Raw genomic sequence first — 23,194 nt, 5'->3', positions numbered from 1 at the left:
TTATAAAACTGAAGAAAAATAAGTCAGGTTATGGGCAAATGTATTTATTCATTTTTATTACAAGAGGGATTTTTATAACAGCATTGTTGGAAATAATTGTGTCTGAAAGAATGAAGGATTCTGGAGAAGGAATCTTTAGAAAAAAGAAAGCCTACTTCTGTTTTGGAAATTGGAATAATGTATGCATACATATGAAGAATTTTCAGAAAGATGAGTGGCTTAGGGGGCTCATTTACAAACGCCTGTCACTAGAGTCACTAAAAATAAATCAACCCTTACTTAGGAACAGATCAACTTCAAAAATTTTGCTTTAGATGGTAAACTAGGCACTAGTTTCAGCTTCCCTTTTCTCAATACAAATTTTGTTAGTCAGTGGTAAGCTTTTTAAACTGAAGAGGAGGCGATGGGAGCATTTCTATCTATTCATCCAAAAAACATGGAATATAGTAAAATATGGGAGACAATTCATTTTCCTTTTTAGTATTAAATTTCAAATTACTTATTTATGGTGAAATTTAAAGATTTCTTCCTCGGAGATATTATCATGCTGCATTTTTCAGAAGAACTACACCATAGCTTAAATGCATGTTAGCTATCTAACAAGTATTTATTTGTGCATCTCCTTAGAATAAAAGTAAATTAGGTAAACTCCACACTTACGCAACATAGAAAAACTCCTTGGTAAAATCAGTCCTTTTTAGTTAATTTATAAATGAGGTAAAATAAAACAAATATAAAGTACTCATATTAAAAATACCAGAGTACATATTGCCATTTTTAAATAACAAGGTTACTTAGAGCTATTTTAAAGTTTATTGATTAAATAAGAAACACAATCAAATCTAAACTCTAAGAAGCAATTAAATTTAAATATATTAAAAATATGCTCCTCAACTCTGTTCAAAACTGTTAAAACAGACAAGAACTCATAGTTACTTCCTAAATAACTTTATATGTACCATTAGTTGCTATGGCAGTTTACAACACTGAAAACTAGCACATATATTACAGTTAGTACCCACAGTCACAAAGAAAACCACACAAAACATTAATCCCCAAACGATGAGCATATAGCCCTTTCTAACAAATACTGTACATGTATTTAAACCCGTTGAAAAGGTATATCCAAATTTAGTTCTGATTTTTGAAACTTTGTTCTCAATTACTATACAAACCTACAAATAAAATGCAGAAACTTTTTTTTCCAATTTATTTATAAAGTCAAAAAAGCGACTGGTACTTCTCTATACATGCATTAACCCTGACATAGTTCCTCTTTGCAATCTTAAATATAGCCAACCTGAAGTTATCTTAAACTGCAACTTTAAATTTATTAAGAAAAACACTGAATGTTACACTTAACTGGGTTCTATTTTGCCCAAAAAGAGATATTAAATGAGCCAAATATTTGTTTTAAAAAGTCTCATTGTCCAATTCAGACATTTCTATGTCACTTGATGAAAAGGCTTTTTGAGATTATGATATACTATACTGCAGGTTTATTGTAAAACAAGCAGTATACTTTATTATCACAACTAAAGCTGTAAAATTCATGAAATTTTTCCACTATCGCACAACTAGATTGACTTCTAATTATCATCTATTTGGCAAAGTACTTTAATAGGGGGATTTGGTTTGCAGTAGCCATGTAATAAGCACAAAGTAAATCAATCTCTATCATCTTTCAGAAGAAATTGCAAAAACTTTACCACCAGGCAAAATCTATAGTTTTGATTTGTTTTTAACTACTTACAACTAGTGCAAATATTAGTTGTGTCATTTTCCACCTTCCCCTCCCCCCTGCCTTCCTTCCTCACTTCTACCCGTTTTAAGGTTCAAATTATTTGGTGGCTGTTTAAAAACAACACTGTTAAGTATCTTCATAAACTTTTTATGCTGAGCATCTGCTTAGAAAAAAGGTTAACTCACATCTAATTAATGTTAAATGTAAGAATTGAGTCTGTGTTACCCAGTTGGGACAAATTCCTAGGTGCGGAGTTAGAATAGGAAAATTACAGGGAGGCTCCTGTAGTCATTGATGAAGTTAGGAGAGCTTGACTCGAGAAATCTCACCTTTTGAGCTGCTTTAGAGGGACTCTTGTTTTTGCTGCCTTTAGGTCTTCCCCTGGGTCTCTTAGGAGAGGGCTCACCGGTTGGCTCCTAATTGTGAGGGGAAAAAAAAAAATGCTGTTGTGGCAAGAATGTCTGAAAGAAATTGACCCTGACTCTTTAGCTATATTTTCTGCATGTGCTGCTCAAAAGAGCTGTTGGAACACTTTCAGTTCAAGCATAAATGGATGATGATGGTACAGAGTTTACAGAAAGGGGAAATAACTATACTTTTAATCCAAGGGTTCAAAGAGGAAACCCTATTTTGTATATGAAAACTAGATTCTACTTCAAACCTAAAATGGTAACAAAGACTGAAGAGGCATGTTCTAGAAAGAAAGTCATATACTTTTAAGATGTAAAGTTTACAGGGTTATGCATTTGGCGACTCATAGGAATAATAAGCATTTTAAACGAACACCACTGTCCATTATACTAGCATTTCAAACAATAGAAATATGAAGCTAACATCATAGATATTTCAACAATCTTCCATATTGAAAAGGTGGCTTTTAATAATCTTTGTATACCTGCCTTCTAGGTGGATTATGATTCAACTGACACATTCTGAGTGAAATACTGGAGGAATTATTCAAGTTCTTCAGTTCAAAATAACTCCATTCCCCCTAAAATTTCCAAATAATTATAGTAAATCTATTGTGGGAGGTTTTGCTTGAATTATCTAGTTAATTGCTTCAATTCTCCACTTCCTTTTGGAGATGCAGGCATGGTCTCCAGTCTACATTTAAATATCTTTTGATAAAAATAAACATATTTTCTTCAAAACTTTCTTTTAAGAAAACTCTTATGGGGATGGAGTGGAGAAAACTAAAAGGGGGTAAAAGCGAGGAGGAATGGAGTGTCTGGGAATGAGAAATGGAAGCAATCACTAGGTTTAGCAAAACTTTAAATGGCTCCTATGCCAAGTAGTAAATACTCAAGTGGTTAAGAGAATGCGATGATTAATATTCCAGATCCCAAATATTTATCCAGTGAATCATCTATTCACATTTCATTCAGATTCGGTGATTAAGTGAGACTAATTAACTTAAAACCCATGAACGTCCTCAATGAAAATTCGCATCCCGTTTAGAGAATTCGGGGAAGGTTCCCTGCAAGCTTCTGTGGGACCACTAGCGCCAGTGGGCACATCGAGAGCAAACACATCGGAGACACATTTTTCTTTCTTTGTGAACTCTGCCTTAACTCAAAGGTAAAGTATCCAATCACCTCCAGACCCCATTGTAATTTCTTTTGGATTTTTTTTTTTTTTTGGAGGGGGGTGCAATTAGTCAGTTGGAGCTGGGTGGCGGGTGGGAAACAAGTGGGGGAGGGCAGAGACTTCCTGGGAGGTGTAAAACAGGATTCAATTGCGATGTAAAGTGTCGCTTGGGCAGAGCGGGAAAACTCAGGGGCCTCTAGATAGGCTTGTTTCCTTTGATGATTTTGAAAAGGTAAACTCTCAATTTTTCTAAAATTCTCTGGCAAGCAAACATTGTTCAATTTCCCCACCTTGCTCTCAGGCAACTTTGGGACTCTAGGATTATTTTCTAATCGGCGTGTTTGCCATGAAGGAAGCGATTTAAGACTAAGGAGCGAGCAAGTTTTAAAGCCCGAGAAAGTGGAGTTTAAATGTTCTCAATAGACTCATCCCGCTCCGACCCTGCCCGCCGCGGCTTGGAAATTACAGCGAACAAAACCCCCAGCTCTGCGCGCTGAGCGCAGCTCTGCAAGCGCCGGCTGCACGCTTAATTGGTTGCATCCGCAGACAAAACCCTCCACTCCGCTGGGTCCCGGGCGCCCCTCGATCTTCCCCTACTCAACCCCCGGCCACTGGCCTTGGAGAAGAGCATTTAATGGCTGCAGCTCTGAGGCGCGGGATCCAGGGGCAAAAGGGGGACCGGGCGCCTGACGAGGAAGCGACCCTGGCTACCCTGCACTCTCTCGGACACTCCTTTCAACGCGCCCTTGGCTGGGCGAGTTAACCCCGTCCCGCGGGGAGCCAGGCTCCCCGTAGCCCCTGCCCCGGGCTCCCTCCGGCGGCCGCCGCACATTTAAAGAGCCCGAAGAGGACCAGGCAGCCGGCTCTCCATGCGTTCTTTGTCGGGAGGGCGCGAGTCTTGGGCCACCGAGAGCTTGGAGGAGGGCGCCAAGGGGGCGGCTGCGGCGCGCCAGCCCCCGACCCGCGAGCAGCCCCGGGAGGCGGGAGAAAGAGCCTCCGGCCCCCAGGACTCTAACCCCTTCAGCCCAGATCGGCCAGAGCGCCCGGGTCCCCGGCACCTCCTTCCTCCCGGGCAGTTGCAAAAGCAGCTCGGAGAGCGCCTGCGAGCCCGGGTTTGTCGGATCCCGGTCGCTTCCAGTCACCCGGCGACACCGCGCCACTCGGGGCGGTGCACAATAGCGAAAGTCCGAGGACGCGCTTCGCCCGACCCCACCTCCAGCCTTCCCCGGGCCGCCCGCCGCAGCTCCCCACCTCCCCGCCCAGAGGGTTGCTGGCGCCCCGGGGCCGCTCGGCACACTCGTGGGGTCTGCGCCGCTTCCCCCAGCCGGCGGGCGGGCAGCGTGCGACTGCCGCGGCGACTGGGCTCCCGCGCTCCGGCCGCCCCGCGCGTGTCTGGGCCCCTGCAGTGGGGACGGGGTGGGCTGGTGCCCCCACCGCGCCAGCGTACTGACTTGCTGCTGCTTCCTGGGGCGGCCGCGTCCTCTCTTCTGAGGCGCCGGGGCGGCAGGTTGTCCCTGGGCTGAAGTGGACGGCTGCCCCGCGCCCTCACCGCGTGCGCTCATCCTGCCTCCCGCCGCCGCTACCGCCGCTGCAGCCGCTTCGCCTCGACTGCCCCGGAGCTGCCCAGCACCTTTCGGGAGATGAGGTGATAGAGCTGGGGACGCCGGCGGGGCGAGCGCTAGCTGGCGGGCTGCAAGGGCTGCTGTTGCTTAGGCTGCCGCCGCTGCCACCATCAACACCGGACGTCCAGCGGCTGCCAAAAAGAGAAGAGGGGAGGAGGAGGAGGAGAGGAGGAGGAGGCGCTGCCGGTGGCTGCGGCGGCGGCGGCGGCGGCGGCGGCGGCGGCGGTGGGTGGGTGCCGGAGGTGGAGGTGGCGGTGGAGGTGGAGGTAGCGAGAGGAGGAGGGAAGCGAAGGAGAAGGAAGAGAGGTTTTGAGGTCGCAGAGGCTCCTCTCGCGGGTTGGGATCAGGAGTTGCGGGCACCGGGAGCACTTCGGAAGCGGCTTGGAAAGGGAAGAGACTTGGAGTGAATTGTGTCCCTTGAAATGTTAGGCGGGGAAAGAATTCCTCCTCCTCTTCCCCCCACCCCGCTCGAGAGAGAGAGAGAGAGAAAGTGAGAGAGAGAGAGAGAGAGAGAGAGAGAGAGAGAGAGAGAGAGAGAAAGAGATTGAGATTGAAAGTGCCTTGGGCAGTCGGAAAGCAAAGGAGGATGGGGAGATTCCGCCGGGATAGGGTCGGGCACGGAGCACAAGCAGAGGACAGAGCAGTGGGTGGCACCGCGCCTCCTCGGGTGGCGGGAGCAGGCGGCGGCGGCACCGGAGAGTCGGAGGGGGACGGGCTGCTCGCTCCTGAGTCTTGCACCAAGCGCGCGCTGCCCGGGCTGGAAGTTTTCTGAATTCCTGCCCCAAGATTCAAGTGGGATGAGTGTGTGTGAGTGTGTGTGAGTGTGAGTGTGTGTGCTGTGTGTGCGTGCGCGCGCTTGCGCTTGGGGAGGGGGTGGTGGAAGGGGGGGAGTGCCCACCTCTAATCGTGGGCGGATAAAGGGGAGGGGGTTGCGCAGGAAGAAAAGTATGAGGAGGAGGGAGGCCAGGCGGACCGCGGAGCCAAGGCGCCTGGCTGCTAGCCAGAGGCAGCGTTCGAAATACAACTGCCTCGGCGGCGGCGGCGCCCGGGTGCCACCCGGAGCCCCGCTCACGTGCTCCCGCCCGGCGGCGGGGTTAAAGGGACAGGCCGGGGATCCCGGACAGGCTCGCCGTGGGCCTAGCCCCACCCGCCTCTCGAGGTCACCCCTGGGCGGTTGTCCTGGGAAGGCGCGGGAACGTGACTGTCCCCGAGCCACGTTTCGGGGCTCGGCCTTTACCTGCGCCTCTACGGTCGCGAGCCAACACTTTGCAGGAAGCGTCTAGGCTGCACCCCAGGCAGCGCTCCGGTTCACTGTGAGCGGGAAGGGACTGCAGAGGAGTGGGAGAGGGGCCCTGACAGCCCTACTCCGCCGCAGAATGCCCTCACCACAGAGACTGCGGGCGGGCGAGCGCGCACATACACGGAGACATGCATGCAGATACACACGAACACGCGTGTAAGCACATGCACACTTGCACGCAGATACACGTGGAAACGGGGCACTCATGCGCTCGTAAACACACGCATTTACGCACACACACATACACACAGGCACGCAGATAGACATGCACATTCGCAGACACGTGCAAGCAATGTGCACACACAGAGCGCGCCAGCTTCTTCATTGAACTTTTTTCTCCAGGAAAGACTAGAGGCAATCAAAGTTCCCTCCCCATCCACCTCCCCGGGGATCCGACATTCGCAGAGTAAAGGGCACCTTGTAGATTCCTAACACCACAATTGCACTCACTGCTCAACTCTCCCTTCAGTTTACCTCGATTTAACCTTCTGCCTGAGAACTCTTTCTGCCAAGTCCTAATTTTATAGCCTGGGCTGTTTCTGAGTTATGTGAACACCATAATGGCCACAGTCCGTTTTTAAAAGGTGGAGTACATTTTTAAATGTACCTCTTTTCATCCTTGAATAACACAAAACTCTGAAAAAATTAGGTTCAGATTTTCACACATCACACCCAAAATTATTTTGGACTAATTCCAAAATAAAAACTTTCACCTGGGGAAGAATTTATTTTTTTCAAAGATACAGACCACCGTGGAATAAAAACGCCTACTCTGCAGCCCTAAGCAGAAGTTAGGCACCGCCAGGTTCCCCTGTGCATGTGGAGGAGGCGCGTGTAAATGTCTGCTTTGGCGCGGCAGCGCTGATTGGTCCGCGTTGCCATTTTAAATCCATTTCCAGCTGCCCTTTGCAGAGCTGGGACACTTTGCTGCACGTCGAGTGCTCTGCAGGAATCCAGGGTTTCTCCTGGGTCTGGGAACGCTTAGCTGTGATGGAGAGAGAGAGCCTCCATCCCTCCGGATGGAGCCCAGCAGCTGACTGGGAAGGGAGGGGTCTAACAGGAACCAAAGGTTTTCTGTCAGGGCTTGGCTCAAAGATGGTATCTTCATCAAAGGGATTGAAGTTTCACCTAACGATTACAGTGACATGTCCTAACTGACAAGCGTTCACATTTAAAAACTATGATCACATATTTGCACTGTGGTGTGCACATTTTACATACACGTACAAAATAGATTTCTGGATTTGTGTGTGTTTGCTTACTTTTTGCCAGGAGGAGAGAGAAATTCTGAGGGTGAATGCAGGAGAGCCACTGAGGAGTTCAGCCAGCCAGTTTTGTGCTGTATACCTCATTATATCCTAGGATTTTTTTTTTTTTTTTTGTAATGTGTACAGAGGTCAGCAAGGAGGGGATTCCAAAATTTTGTTTTTGCATTAATCTTTGAATATAAGAGAAGCACAGAAAAACTGGGGGTGGGGGAATATACAGCCACTTGTTTTCAGGCTGCTATCATTTTGCTCTTAGACTATTTGACCCCTTTTGAATTTATAACAAGGGTATAAAACAAATATTGTATCAAGTTCTGTTCAAATCAATTTTGCATATTTTCATTCTTTGGAAGCTGTATTTAATTTTTCAGAATTCTGTATATTTTCTGTAGGCAAAACATTAAAATTTGTTCTAATCTTTGAAATTATTGAGACTTTTATTATACAAAATGGTGTTCTTATATATTTTAAAAATAATGCTAAAAGGTTAGATTTAATTTTTATAGAAAAAGGAATTTTTTTACATTTACATCTGAGGGTTTTTCCCCCAGTTTAAACTTCTCAACCATTTACTTTTTTATCACACCATATTTTACCTATATATTCAAGGCTCAATTCTTCTTTCTAATTTGAAAACTTTCCAGGTAGTTTCTGTCCATATTCAACTGTCTTTTCTTCTTCTGTACCCACTATAGAATTGAGCAATTAGCACCTTGGTTGTATATGTTAACAAGGTTTTTAATTATCTGTGATACATGATGTAGATTAGTGTTTAGATCAGGTCAGCCCATTAGTGGGTGGTAAAATTAATTTAGCAAACCCATAACATCATTTAAAAAATAGGTAGACTAAGATCGAGAATATCACATGTACAATTTCTGCCTTAGATATATAGTACATATGTATGAAAACTGTTAAGATGGGTTGTATTTTCATCGTTAACGTCTCAGAATTTGGGATGTATCTTAGAATTCAAGGTGTCTTAGTACTATGTTATCACATACTAGGTAGTGTCTTTTCTATTTTGGTAGTATACATGCTGCTATGGTTTGGCTGTGTCTCCACCCAAAACTCATCTTGAATTGTAGTTCCCATAGTCCCTACCTATGGTGGGAGGGACCCGGTGGGAGGTCATTGAGTCATGGGGGTGATTCTCCCATGCTGTTATCGTGATAGTAGGTGTTCACAAGATCTGATGGTTTTTTTAATGGGCTCCCTGCTTTGCCCAGCTCTCATACTTCTCCTTCCTACTTCTTTGTGAAGAAGGTGTCTTGCTTCATCTTTGCCTTCTGCCATGATTGTAAGTTTCCTGAGGCCTTCACAGCCATGCAGAACTATTAAACCTCTTTCCTTTCTAAATTACCCAATCTCGGGTATTTCTTCATAGCAGTGTGAGAATGGACTAATACACATGCTTATATGTAAATTTTATGTATATTCCCAGAAGACAGGTAGCATTTCAAGTACCTCGGTTTTTTGTTTGTTTTTGTTGCACTAGTCTAAGTAGTGTTCTGTTCATGATAGACTTCTGATAGTTATTAATTTATTGCAACGACGAAAGCACCTATAATAAATTTACTATTTTAAAGAACATACCATACAGGATGAGAAAAGCTTTAGATATACTAAAATACCTTTCATATTCTTTTAACTAAAGAAAGATACATCTATGACAAGGAGATTTAAGTACTCATATTGCACTTTTTCGTGATATATTGACACCTTAATACATTCACAAATTAAAAAGAATTATTTAAGGATTTACTCAGATTATTACTGATTAATGATGAATATATTTCATGTGTAATTAAATGGAGATTTATTATAATCAGGTATTTTGGAATTGAATCTATGTAAGGTCACAGAAAAAAATTATAACTAATTTTGATTGAACAGAATGCATAGCACTTGTGTGTGTGTATGTAAATAGAAGTTTAGTAAAGTACAGTGTAAACACATAGGCTGGGCGAAGCGGCTCATGCCTGTAATCCTAGCACTCTGGAAGGCCGAGGTGGGAGGATCACTTGAGGCCAGGAGTTCGAGACCAGCCTGGGCAGCATAGTGGGACCCTGTCTCTTCAAAAAATAAAAATTTAGCCAGGCATGGTGATGTGCAACTATAGTCTCACTCAGCTACTCAAGAGGCTAAGGTGAGAGGATCACTTGAGCCCAGGAGGTCATGACTACAGTGAGCAATGATGGCACCACTGTACTTCAGCCTGGGTGACAGAGTGAGACCCTGTGTCAAAACACACACACATACACACACAAAGCAAAATAAACACATAATCTTGCCTTAAGAGCTTTGCATTCTACTTTGGCTGAAAAATGTTTCATGTGTTTTAATATAAGGTCATTTGCACTGCTCAAACCCACAATTTAGAAATTATATCTTTAATAATGTATTATTTAATAATACTTGTGGGCTGGGCATGGTGGCTCATGCCTGTAATCCCAGCACTTTGGGAGGCCAAGGCGGGCGGATCACGAGGTCAGGAGATTGAGACCATCCTGGCTAACACGGTGAAACCCCGTCTCTACTAAAAATACAAAAAATTAGCCAGGCGTGGTGGTGGGCACCTGTAGTCCCAGCTACTCGGGAGGCTGAGGCAGGAGAATGGCATGAACCAGGGAGGCAGAGGTTGCATTGAGCTGAGATCACATCACTGCACTCTAGCCTGGGCGACAGAGTGAGACTCCGTCTCAAAAAGAAAATAATAATAATAAGTCTTTAATGGTTAATAGTTAATGAAATGTCGGAGAGATTATCTCTAAGAGTTTCCCTATAGTATCATCAAGAACAAATATATGCTGCCAAATTAGTTTTGGGGTTTTAAATTTTTTCTGATAGGCTTCCTAGTCCTGTAGTCAGAGAATCATCAAACAAAATAAATTGGTTCACTCATTCATTCAAGGAACATATATTGAGTTGAGTTGATTTTGCAGAAATCTCACTGTTATTCTCTCAGGACTCAGAAATATAATTCATCTAGAACTACAGAGAATCTCAATTAACACAATTAGGTCTTCATTTAAAATCTATTTACTTATCACATTAAGTCTTCCAGCAGTCTCCTCTGTCCAATCCATCATTCATTCAACCCTCTTTATTGAGCACCTAATACATGCTGGGATTCACAGAACGTTCTTTTCAACAAAAGTCATGGAAACAGAACAGAAGTGATAGAGTTTCATGTCTGTCTTTCATCTATTGACATCGTATTGTCAGCCCCAAGCAATCTCGGTCTCCATATATTATCAAGCAGCTTTGGGTAGCAGGAAGAACATGGGCTTTGAAATCAGATTTAGGGATAGGAGGTGTAGTAGGCAGAATGGCACCCAAGATTTTCTGCCTCGAGGTGTACATGAGTGCATAATCACTGGCTGGACTTCACTCCTGTGACTAGGTTGTATTACCTGACATACTGACCTTAAGACAGGGAAATTGTGCAGAGGAGCCATACTAAATGTATGTTTAAAGCAGAGAGTTTCCTCTGGCTCAAGAAGGATTTGAAGAAGGTTTTTGAAGATGGAGGACATGGGTGGCAAGGAATATGAGTGGTTTCTAGGAGCTGAGGTCAGCCCAGACCAACATCTAACAAGGAAATAAGGACCTCCGTTCTCCAATGACAAGGAACAGAATTCTGCCAACAACAAGAACAAGCTTGAAAGTGGAGTCTTCCCCAGAGCCTTCAGACAATAGCACAGCCAGGCCGACACCTTGATTTCAGCCTTATGATACCCTGAGTAAGAATCCCAGTCACACCATACCTGGCTCTGACTCACAAAACTGTGAGCTAGTAAATGGGTATTTTAACCATATTTTAAGTCATTAAGTTTGTGGTAATTTGTTATGCAGCCATTGAAAACTAATACAGGAGGGATCTAGTTAAATAAACTTCCTCTCCTTTCACCATCCGTGAAATGCCACCAAGCTCCAAAGCACAATGACTTTATCTGGAATTTATCTGGAAAAGCCCCGCGTGGTTGCACCACTCCTACCAAGCCACCTGCCTTGTCTCTTTGTGGTAATTGGGTAGTAGTGACCAGCATAAAAATGCATCACTTCAATTGCTTTCCATCCTTCCCTGCCTTATCTTCATTTTTCCGTACTTTCACTGCCTTGAGTGTGTATTTCTAAATAAAGTGTAAGGATTGATCCTTACCCAAGACTCTTGTTTGCTCAGGAAGCAGACTAAGGCACCCAGAAATTCAAACTCAGTGTCTCTGAAACTGAATTGGTCATGTGTGGTGGTTTGAGAACATGTTTGTAAATTCTTCAACATTCTTCCCACAAAGGGTGAAATCTAATTTCCAGTCTTCTTAAACGTGGGTCAATTTTAGTAACATGCTTGTAATAAATAAAAGGCAGTAGAAATCATGCTGCATCATTTTGGAGACTACATAACACAAGGCTGCAAACACGAATAATACAATTACTGCCTTGATCCCAATCTCTCTCTCCCTGTGCCTCCTCCTGCCACCTTAGAATTCCTGAATCGACATGTGAGAAGCTTAGCTACCTTGAAGCCACCATGCTGTAGAGACCTTGGGCAGAGGCCACACAGAGATAGAAATGCCAAGGAGCCCTTGCTGTGCCAGGTCTCAAACATTTATCTTCCCATCAGCTGCCTGATAAGTGAGTGCATGAACATTCAGATAATTCCAGGCCCCCACCCCCAACTGCCTTTAAGCCACCCCAAGCAGATGTGAAGCAGAACAGAGAGCAGAGACCCCTGCTGAGCTCTGACCCAAGTGCAGATTTAGGGGTAAAACACATGTTGTGTTTGTTCTTCATTCACTAAGTTTTTGGGTGAATTGTTACATAGCCATAGAAACTGCCCATAATTTTTTCCCCAAAATGATTTTCTTTTCTTACCAATCACTCTTAATCACTCTTAACTAGGAATTGCACTTAGCTAGGAATCAGTCTAGATCCTTCTCTTTCCACATCAAATGATCACCAAGTCCCTCTAATTCTACCTTCTAAATATTTCTTGACTCTACTTCCCACCCCCACTGCCTTAGTTAGGGCTCCCTCCCCTTCTCACTTGGATTTCTTCACTATCTTTCTCCATGGTCTCCTAGCTTTCAGTCTTACATTGTAAGAATCCATTCTTCACTGCTTTTAGAAGGATCTCTTTCTTTTTCTGATCAGTTATTGTTATTGTTCTTTTTCTCTTATCACAACTGTAATAGAAAATGCATTGTTGAAAATGTAAGCGACAGAAAAGTAAAGAAAAAAATGCCCCAATTATCACACCACTGAGAGAAAACTCTAAAACTATTTTAATCCTTCTGGACTTTAAGTGAACAAATATAGGTTCATACTGTACATTACAATTTATAACCTATTTTTGTTGTTGTTGTTTTGTTTTGTTTTGAGACGGGGTTTCACTGTTGTTGCCCAGGCTGGAGTGCAATGGCGTGATCTTGGCTCACTGCAACCTCCACCTCCCAGGTTCAAGCCATTCTCTGTCATGAACAGTAAAATGTAATTCTTAATTGATAAAATATTCAATCCACGCATGATTGGCAAAAGTTATAATGTGACTGGCTTTTTAGAAAAATCAATGAACTTTATTTTTACAGCACTTTTAGGTTCACAGCAAAATAAAGTGGCAAGTGCAGAGAGTTTCCATATATTGTGTCTCCACATATATACAACCTCCCGAGCTATATATACATTGACACCATTTATTACAATCAATGAACCTACATTGACATATCATTATTGCCCAAGGTCCATAGTTTACAGTAGGGTTCACTCTTGTTGATGTACATCCTACGAGTTTTGACAAATGTAGAATGACATGTATCCACCATCGTAGTCACATACAGAATAATAGTTTTACTGCCCTAAAAATCCCTATGCATTGCCTGTCATCTCCCCTCCCACCTAATCCCTGGCAGCCACTGATATTTTTACTGTTTTAATAGTTTTGCCTTTTCTAGAATTTCATAAAGTTGGATTTACACCATATGTATCCTTTTCAGATATGCTTCTTTTACTTAGTAATATGCATTAAAGTTTTCTCCATGTCTTGTCATGGCTTGATAGCTAATTTCTTTTTAGCACCGAATAACATTTTATTGTTTGGATGTACTACAGTTTATCCACTCACAAAGTGAAGAATATCTTGGTGGTTTGCAAATTTTGACAATTATGAATAAATCTGCTATAAACATCCCTGTGCCAGGTTTTTGTGTGTGTGTGAACATAAGTTTTCAATTCTTTGGGTAAAGAACATGGAGCACAATTGCTGGATTGGTGAGAGTATGTTTAGCTCTGTAAAAAACTGCCAAACTGTCTTCCAAAGTAGCTATACCATTACCATTTTGCATTCCCGCAAGCAAGATATGAGAGTCCCTGTTGCTCCACATCTTTGCCAGCTTTTGGTGTTACGAGTTTTGGATTTTGGCCATTCTAATAGGTGTGTAGTGGTATCTGACTGTGGTTTCAATTTACAATTCCCTAATGACACATGATGTTGAACATCTTTGCATATGCTTACTTGCCATCTGTATATCTTCTTTTGTGGTCAGGTCTTTTGCCTATTTTTAAAATAGGATTTTTAAAATTTTCTTATTTTTGAGTTTGAAGATTTCTTTGTATATTTTCAATAGGAGTTCTTTATCAGAAGTGACTTTTGCAAGTATTTTCTCCCAGTGTGTGACTTGTTTTCTCATTTTCTTGACATTGTCTTTTGCAGCGCAAAAGTTTTTAATTTTTGTAAAGCCCAGAGTATTCATTATTTCTTTCATGGATCATGCGTGTGGCATTGTATCTAAAAAAAACATTGCCATACTCAAAGTCATCTAGGTTTTCTCTTATGCTGTCTTCTAGGAGTTTTATAATTTTGCATTTTACATTTATTAGGAAATCATAGATTTATTTTAGTTAATTTTTGTGAAGAATATAATGTCTGTATCTAGATTTATTGTGTGTGTGTGTGTGTGTGTAATTTCAATAGTTTTTGGGGAACAGGTGGTGTTTGGTTGCATGGAAAAGTTCTCTAGTGGTGATTTCTGAGATTTCGTTGCACCCCTCACCTGAGCAGTGTACACTGCACCCAATGTATTTTCTTTTATCCTTTAAGCCTTCCCTCCTTCCTGCCTGTTCCCCAAAGTGCACTATATTATTCTTATGCCTTTGCATCCTCATAGCTTAGCTCCCATTTGTTTTGTTTTTTTGAGACCGAGTCTCGCTCTGCGGCCCAGGCTGGAGTGCAGTGGCACCATCTCGGCTCACTGCAAGCTCCGCCTCCAGGGGTCACGCCATTCACCTGCCTCAGCCTCCCGAGTAGCTGGGAATACAAGCTCCCGCCACCACGCCTGGCTAATTTTTTGTATTTTTAGTAGAGACAGGGTTTCGCAGTGTCAGCCAGGATGGTCTCTATCTCCTGACCTCGTGATCCGCCCACCTCGGCCTAGCAAAGTGCTGGGATTACAGGCGTGAGCCACCGCGACGGCAGCTCCCACTTATAAGTGATAACCTATAATGGTTTTCCATTCCTGATTTACTTCACTTAGAATAATGGTCTCCAACTGCATCCAGGTTGCAGCCTATGCCATTATTTCATTCTTTATCGTGACTGAATAGTATTCTATGGTGTGTGTATGTCTATATATATATATCACATTTTCTTTATCCACTCGTTGGTTGATGGGCATTTAGACTGCTTCCGTATTTTTGCAATTGCAAATTGTGCTGCTATAAACGTGTGTGCACATGTTTTTTACATATAATGATTTCTTTTCCTCTGGATAAATACATGGTAGTGGGATTGTTGGATCAAATGGTAGTTCTACTTTTAGTTCTTTAAGAAATCACCATACTGTTTTCCATAGTGGTTGTACTAATTTACATTCCCACCAGCAGTAAAAGTATTCCCTTTTCAGAGCAGTCCCACTGGATCTTTTTTTTTTTTCCTTTCTTTTTTTCTTTTTTGCATTTGTACATCCAGTTTTTCCTGCACCATTTGTTGGAAAGATTATCTTTGCTTCATTGTACTGCCTTTGCTTCTTTGTCAAAGACCAGTTGACTATATTTATGTAGGTTTATTTCTTGACTCTCTTCTGTTCCATTTTCTGCCTATTCTTTTTTTTTTTTTTTTTTTTTTTTTTTTTTTTTTTTTTTTTGAGACAGAGTCTTGCTCTGTCGCCCAGGCTGCAGTGCAGTGACACGATCTTGGCTCACTGCCAGCTCCACCTCCTGGGTTCATGCCATTCCCCTGCCTCAGCCTCCCTAGTGGCTGGGACTACAGGCGCCCACCACCACACCTCGCTAATTTGTTTGTGTTTTTTAGTAGAGATGGGGTTTCACCGTGTTAGCCAGGATGGTCTTGATCTCCTGACCTCATGATCTGCCTGCCTCGGCCTCCCAAAGTGCTGGGATTACAGGCGTGAGCCACCACGCCCCGCCTGTCTATTCTTTAACCAATATTACACTGCTTTGATTACTGTAGATTTATATAAAATAGGATTATATCAAACTAAAATGCTTCTGCAGAGCAAAGGAAACAAGAGCGAAAAGACAACCTACAGAATGGGGGAAAATATTTGCAAACTCTCTGTCTGAAGGGATTAATGACCAGAATATATAAGGAATTCAAACAATGTATCACAATAAAACAAATTATCCAATTTTAAAATGGGCAAATGATCTGAATATACATTTCTCAGAAGAAGATATACAAATGGCCAACAGATGTATGAAAAAATACTCCACTAATCATCAGGGAAATGCAAATCAAAACCACAATGAGATATCATCTCACCCCACTTAAAATGCCTGTTATCAAAAAGACAAAAAATAACAGATGCTTGTGAGGATGAAGAGAAAGGGTAACTCTTGCACATGGTTGGTGGGAAAGTAAATTATTACAGCCATTATGGAAAACAGTATAGAAGTTCTTCAGAAAACAAACAAAGCAATTCTATCTGTTTTTGCCTCATGTATTTTGATGCTCTGTTGTTAGGCACATATACATTAAGAATTGTTGTGCCTTCTTGGAGAACTGACCTATTTGTTGTTATATAATGCTCTCTTTTAAAAGATAACTTTCCTTGCTCTGAAGTCTTCTGTGTCTGAAATTAATATAGTTACTCCTTCTTTCTTGTGATTAGTGTCAGTATGGTGCATCTTTCTCCATCCCTTTACTTTTAATATATGTTTTTATATGTAAAGTGGGTTTCTTGTAGATAACATATACTTGGGTCTGTCTTATTTTTTGATCCACTTTGAACTTTTAATTAGTGCATTTAGACTATTGATGTTCAAAGTGATTACTGATGATATAGTTGGAATAATATCTATGATATTTGTTACTGCTTTTTATTTGTTGCCTTTCTTTGTTCCTATTTAGTCTTCCACTCTTTTTCTGCCTTTCATGGTTTTAATTGAGTATTTTATATGAATCGATTTTGTCTCTTTTCATAGCACATAAATTGTACTTTTTAAACTTTTTTTTACTTGCAATATACATTTACAATAAATCCAAGTCCACTTTCAAATAACACTATACCACTTTATGGGTAGTGCAAGTACCTTACAATAACAAAACATCCCTAATTCCTTCCTCTCTCCCTTTTATTGTCTCCTACTGTCATTTGCTTTGTTTACACATAAGAATATATAAGTATGTGTGTAAATATATATATATGCAAATACACTGTTGCTTGTTATTTTGAAGAAACTGTTATGTGTTAGATCAACTAAAAATAAGAAAAATAAACGTTTTTATTTTACCTTCACTTATTCCTTCTCTGATGTGCTTCCTTCTTTATGTAGATCTGAGATACTGAGCTATATCATTTTCTTTCTCCCTGAAGAGATCTTTAACATTTCTTGCAAGGCAGTTCTACTGGCAACAAATTCCCTCAATTTTAGTCTGTCTATGAGTTTTTATTTCTCTTTCACTTTTGAAGAATAATTTTACAAGGTATAGAATTCTAGGTTGATGGCTTTTTTTTTCTTTCAGTGCTCTAAATATTTCATTACACTTTCTTCTTGCTTGCATGGTTTCTGAGAAGTCTGATGTAATTATTATCTTCCCTCTTCTATGGGTAAAATGTTTCCTCTGTCTTCTTTCAAGACTTTTTCTTTATCTCTAATTTTCTGATGTTTGAATGTATTATAGCCAGGTGTAGTTGTTCTTGTTTGTTTGTTTTGAGTTCGGGTTTGTTGTGTTTGTCCTTCTTGGTGTTCACTGAGCTCTTCCTGGATTTGTGGTTTGGTGTCTGACAATACTTGGGGGAAATTTCCAGTCACTATTGCTTCAAATATTACTTCTGTTTCTTTCTTCTTTTGTATGTTACACCTTTTATGGTTGTCCCACAATTCTTGGATATTCTGTTCTGGGTTTTTTGCATCTTTTTTCTCTTTGCTTTTCTGTTTTGGAAGTTTCTAATGTCATATCCTTAAGTTCTGAGATTGTTTCCTCAATCATGTCTAGTCTACTAATGAGCTCACCAAAAGCTTTTTTAATTTCTGTTACAGTGTTTTGATCTCTAGCATTTCCTTTTCATTCTTTTTTAGAATTTCCATCTTTCTGCTTACATTATAATCTGTTCTTGTATACTCTCTACGTTTTTCATTAAAGACCTCTACACACTTATCATAGTTTTCAAGAATTTTTCGTTTGATAATTCCAACATTCCTCCCATTTCTGACTCTGGCTCTGGTGCTTGTTCAGTCACTCAAACTGTGTGTGTGTGTGTGTGTGTGTGTGTGTGTGTGTGTGTGTGTGTGTGTGTTTGTCTTTTAGTGTGCATTGCCATTTTTGTTGAAAGGTGGACATGCTGTACCGGGTGTAAGGAACTGAGGAGACTAGACCTTCACTAATGTAATCCTAAGAAGTGAAGGGGAGAGAGTCTTCTATAGTCCTATGATCAGGTTGCACTTTTTGGTGAGCCTGTGTCCCTGAACTGAGTGCTTTCTCACTTCTTTTCCCTGCCTGTTATGTGGAACAGGATGGCTATAGGAGGCTGGGGTTGGATATTGTCCTTCCTTCAAGTAGGTTAGGCTCTAATAAAACCCCAGTAGATTGGATTCCAGTTAATAGTTTTTCCTGAGAGCAGGCCTTGTTAAGGACAGAATGCTGCTGAAAATTTCAAAATGGGTTATTTACCCTTTCCCTTGCCAGAAGCATGAGAAGATTTTTCTCCAATATTCACTGTGAAGACCTGGTAGAGATCCTGTAGATAAAACTCACAGAAGTGTGGACAACCCCATGGCTGGAACCCCATGGAGTTTGTTAACTCTCAGGCTTGCCTACTCTGAGCCTCTAGCAGTTCATCAATTACAGTTCATGTTTTCCTACCCTGGCACTGGTTCCCATTATCCCCCTGTTCCCACTCTTGGAAATAATCCCTAGAACTTCCTAGAGCAGAGGTGAAAAACACTGGGTTAGGAAATAACTCTATACCTCTGATTCTAACTCATAATGGTAGATAACCCTCAGTTACAGATGAATATTGGCTTATATGTTATTTTTTTCTATGATACCCAATAAAAGTGCTGGGAGAAAACCAGATTTATCACCTTAAAATATTAAAATAAAAATAAAATCACTTATCATATGGGTATCATAGATGAATAATTATTGTATATTTTAAGTGCAACAAATGCATTATCACCAAAAGGAAAATTTTAGTCTGTTCCATAATTTTCTATTTTTTGATAAAATGTTGATTGTAACTGGTATCTCTTGTAGTACTAATAATAAACAGTAATAAGTAGTAAGTAGTAATAAGTAGTAATACAAATGAATGAGACAGTATCCATTTGGTGCCAAGCTTTTGGGAGAGAGAAGCAAAGGTTGGGAAGAAGCAAAGAGGAGAAAAAGAAAAACAAAAACAAATCAGACCTGGATGTGGGTTCAGACTTCAAAGTGTTTACCAACTGGCCAGAGTTGCATATACATAAGTCACTATAATTTAAACCAGAAAAAGATAATTACTGTCAAGTATGTGCTGAGTGAGTTCAAGGAAAGAAGAGATTTCCCATGTTGTGGGGATTAAGGAAGGCTACTTGGGAGGAGTGTGTCTGAGAAGGCCTTGAAGGACAGCTAGACACAGAGAAGAGAGGACAGGGATTTCAAGCAAAGGGAGGATTATGAGAAAAGTTGCTGAAATACAAGCCCAGATGCATGTACCAGGAGAGGTTTTACTGTATTAGTCAGATGCCAGCTGGAAACAATTCACTGCAGATGGTTCTTATGAAGGCACTGGAATGCAAGGACCTTGTATAGAGATTGGACAGGGTTATAAGAACAAAACAGAGATGTTAAGGCACCTAGATATTGGCAGCAATCGAGAGCCATTATCATTCTAGGGCTTAATGGGTAAGGGGAGGAAATCATGTTGAAGACCCAGTGAGATTTGGAGCCCTGGGGGAGAAGCTACCTGGTAGTAGCTGAGGTCAGGAAGCAAGTGACCATTGCCAGAAGGGAAGCACCAAAGCAGGGCAGTGGGAAGAAGTATCCTGAAATTTTTCTCTTCCCATTTTTGCTTCCTTATGCCAGTGCATCCCATTGGCCAAACTCAACAACTACTAACAAGCAAGGGGTCCTGGGTGACTTGGGCTACCAGCATCAACCTCTAGGTAGCGCACAGAGCAGGACAGAGAAGGATGAAGAATAGATCTTGAGTGGGCAGTTAGTGGCAAATCAAAGAATAATCATGAGATGAAAGGTTGGAAGTTTAGAGACGACTTTGGAACATCTTAATTACCACACTAAGGAGTTTGTAAATTACTTGATAGTTGATGCAAAGGCACTGATGCTTTATCAACAAGATAGTGACACAACAAAAACTCCAGAAGTGAATAGGCCAGCTGAGTCAGAGTTCCATGTGTTATCAGTGTTCACGTGCCTTCTTCCATTCTACGTCCCAATTCTTTGCATCTGGTTTTCCTTGCTATGATCACCTTATGGTTAAAGTATGGTCACTCCACCTCTAGTTTCATATCCATGACCTACAGAAAACAATACGAAGAAAATGACAATGACATTGAATTTTCTTCAATGTCAAGGACAATGAAAAGGAAACCAAACTTTTCCAGAAGTCTAAAACAGAGTTTCACCACAGGGTCAACCCCAGCTGCAAGTAAGGGAGGCTGGGAGAAAGAACATTGCCAGAAAAAAAATCACGTTTTTGTTGTTGTTGTTGTTGTTGTTGTTATTTTGGTTTTGGTTTTGTTTTGAAAGAAAAAAAGTATTATTGCATAGCAGCTAGCAACATTTGATACAAAAGAGGAGTAGGTTTGATGGGAGAAAGACACTCTAATTCTTAATCATTTGGGCTTTTAATAATTCTAAATTTGGGTGTTGTTGCCTCAAATGGAGAAGTCGGGAAATGAGTTCTTTGGGGAATTAAGAGAGTTTCTGAGATTTGAGAGACATGGAATTTTGAAAGACAGCAATTTATAATAATAACATAATGGCTAAGCAGTGCTAGAAACTGAGAAAGAGGATGGAACTGGGGACAGAGAATTGAGTGGTAAAGCAGACCAGATTACTGTTTCCAACTCTTCTTTACTTAATACAATTATACACTCTTGCCCTTAGCCACTGTGAGCCACTGTTTACTTACTGGCTTCATTGAAGTTGGGTTTGGCAACATGAACTTTTTGGACAAAGGTTTGAGAGCAGAAGTAACAAGTGCCAGTCCAAGGCCACAGAATATTTCTGCTTGCTGCTTGAGGTTCTGAGATCCCCTGTGAGAAGAGCATGCCTAGTCCTAGGATGAAGACACATGAAACAGATCAGAACTACTGCCAAGCCAAGCCCAGTAGAACCACAGTTAACTTGCAAACCTATAAGGAAGGAATATATGCTTACGGTTCAAGCCAGTGAATTTTGAGATTGTTTATAGGCAGTAGTATTGGAGCAGAAGCCTAATTCATACAAGTGGTCATTCTCAAGAACACAATAATGTATACAACAGCTCCCCACCAACTAGAATGACTATGATTAAAAAGGCAGATGAAATAAGTGCTGGTGAAGATATGGAGAAATTGGAACATCCATAAATTGCTGGTGGGAATGTAAAATGATGTTGCCACTTTGGAAAACAGTCTAGCAGTTCCTCAAAATGTTAAAAGTGGAATCACCATATGACTCAGCAATTCCACTCCTGGACACACCACCAAGAGAAATTAAAACATACATCCACACAAAAGCTTATGCATGAATGCTTATAGTGGTACTGTTCGTAATAGCCAAAAAATGGAAATAGCACAAGTGTCCACCAATTGACGAATGAATAAACGCAATGTGATGTTTCCATACAATGGACTATTACCCAGCAATAAAAAAGGAATGAAGTACTGACACATGCTAAAACATGGATGACATTATGCTACATTATGCTAACTGATATAAGCTAGGCCCAAAAGGCCACATACTATATTATTCCATTTATATGCAATGTCCAAAATAGGTAAATCTATTGAGACAGAAAGTAAATTTGTGGCTTGGGGAGAATGGAGGGAGGGATGAGGAGTGATTGTTAATAAGTGAAGGATTTCTCTTCGGAGTGATGAAAATGTTCTAAATTGATTTTGGTAATGGTTTCACAGCTGTGAGTATACTAAAAACCAGTGAATTGTATACTGTAGATGGGTTAAGCATATGATATGCACAGTATATCTCAATAAAGCTATTTAAAATGAAGAATAAAGGATGAAGCCAGACCTACCAACATGACACATGCTGTGACCGGGGGGGCTGGCAATTAACCAGTCAAACCCTCTCACTTGATCTTGATTGTGACAAGTGCTATGTGTGGTTGCAAGAGCTTGCTGGGGTTACATGGGGTGCAGTCTTTGTCATACAAAGAGATTTTCTCTATGAGGCACCAACCTGCCTATGTAGGGAAAAGGCACATATTCATGGCCTCATTAGCACCAGGCTTTAACTCAGTGGTTTCCAAGCTGAGTTATTTCTTTAATAATGTACACAAGTTATACTTGAATGAATTCTCATAGTAGAACATTCAAAAACTGAGAAATAGTTGGAGTAAAATGTAAAAGTATCTCTTTATCAGCCTCCCATGTCTTCATATTATCCTCCCCAGAGGTAATGACTGGAAACATTTCATGTACACCCTTCTAGTTCTTTATTCCAAGCACTTACATGTATATAATAGGCAGATATACAGCTTTGTTTTACATAAATGGGACCATACTCTTCACATTGTATTGAAAAATGCTCTAAAAAACTTAACATGTCCAAAAGATCTTTCCATGCATTTTTATCAACTGTATAGTATTTCATAGTATAGCTTGCTTAACTGTGCCCCTATTGAAGAATATTAGATTGCTTCCAGTTTACTGTTATTACAAAACAATGATAAAGGAGCTCTTGATATATACGTTTCTGAGCATGTGTGCAAATATTTCTGCAGTTTCTAAAAGTTACATTTCTGAGTGGAAGAGAGTGCACATCTTAAATTTAAAGTTATTTATTATTTTTATCAGCAGAAACCTTTTCCAAACAAAATTTTACATGGAAGCCCAATGCATAGAAAGTTGAGAGGAAAAACATTGAGCTGGGGCAGGGAAGCAGAGCTCTAAAGCTTCAACCCCTTACCCTCTCTCTTAACCTCTGCCTCTCACTGTCCTAAGAGGCCTCTGCAGAACCCTGGGATTCCCTGGAATACAGATTGAA

General features: G+C 41.2%; 1 protein-coding gene across 1 annotated transcript in view; it reads right to left on the bottom strand.

Moving 5' to 3' along the window:
• HMGA2 (high mobility group AT-hook 2) overlaps positions 1–4,921 on the bottom strand; it is a 139,576-nt gene extending 134,655 nt beyond the window's left edge. Inside the window, exons 1-2 of the mRNA XM_001117025.5 lie at positions 4,783–4,921; positions 2,074–2,160 (exon numbers count right to left, since the gene is read on the bottom strand). Of these exons, the coding sequence (XP_001117025.1) occupies positions 2,074–2,160; positions 4,783–4,893 (198 nt within the window). The 5' untranslated portion in view covers positions 4,894–4,921. The remainder of the gene's footprint in view (positions 1–2,073; positions 2,161–4,782) is intronic.
• Between the last annotated feature and the right edge of the window lie 18,273 nt (positions 4,922–23,194).

Source organism: Macaca mulatta, chromosome 11, assembly GCF_049350105.2.
Source record: "Macaca mulatta isolate MMU2019108-1 chromosome 11, T2T-MMU8v2.0, whole genome shotgun sequence".
Lineage (NCBI taxonomy): Eukaryota > Metazoa > Chordata > Mammalia > Primates > Cercopithecidae > Macaca > Macaca mulatta.
This window is presented reverse-complemented; position numbering and strand designations above follow the sequence as displayed.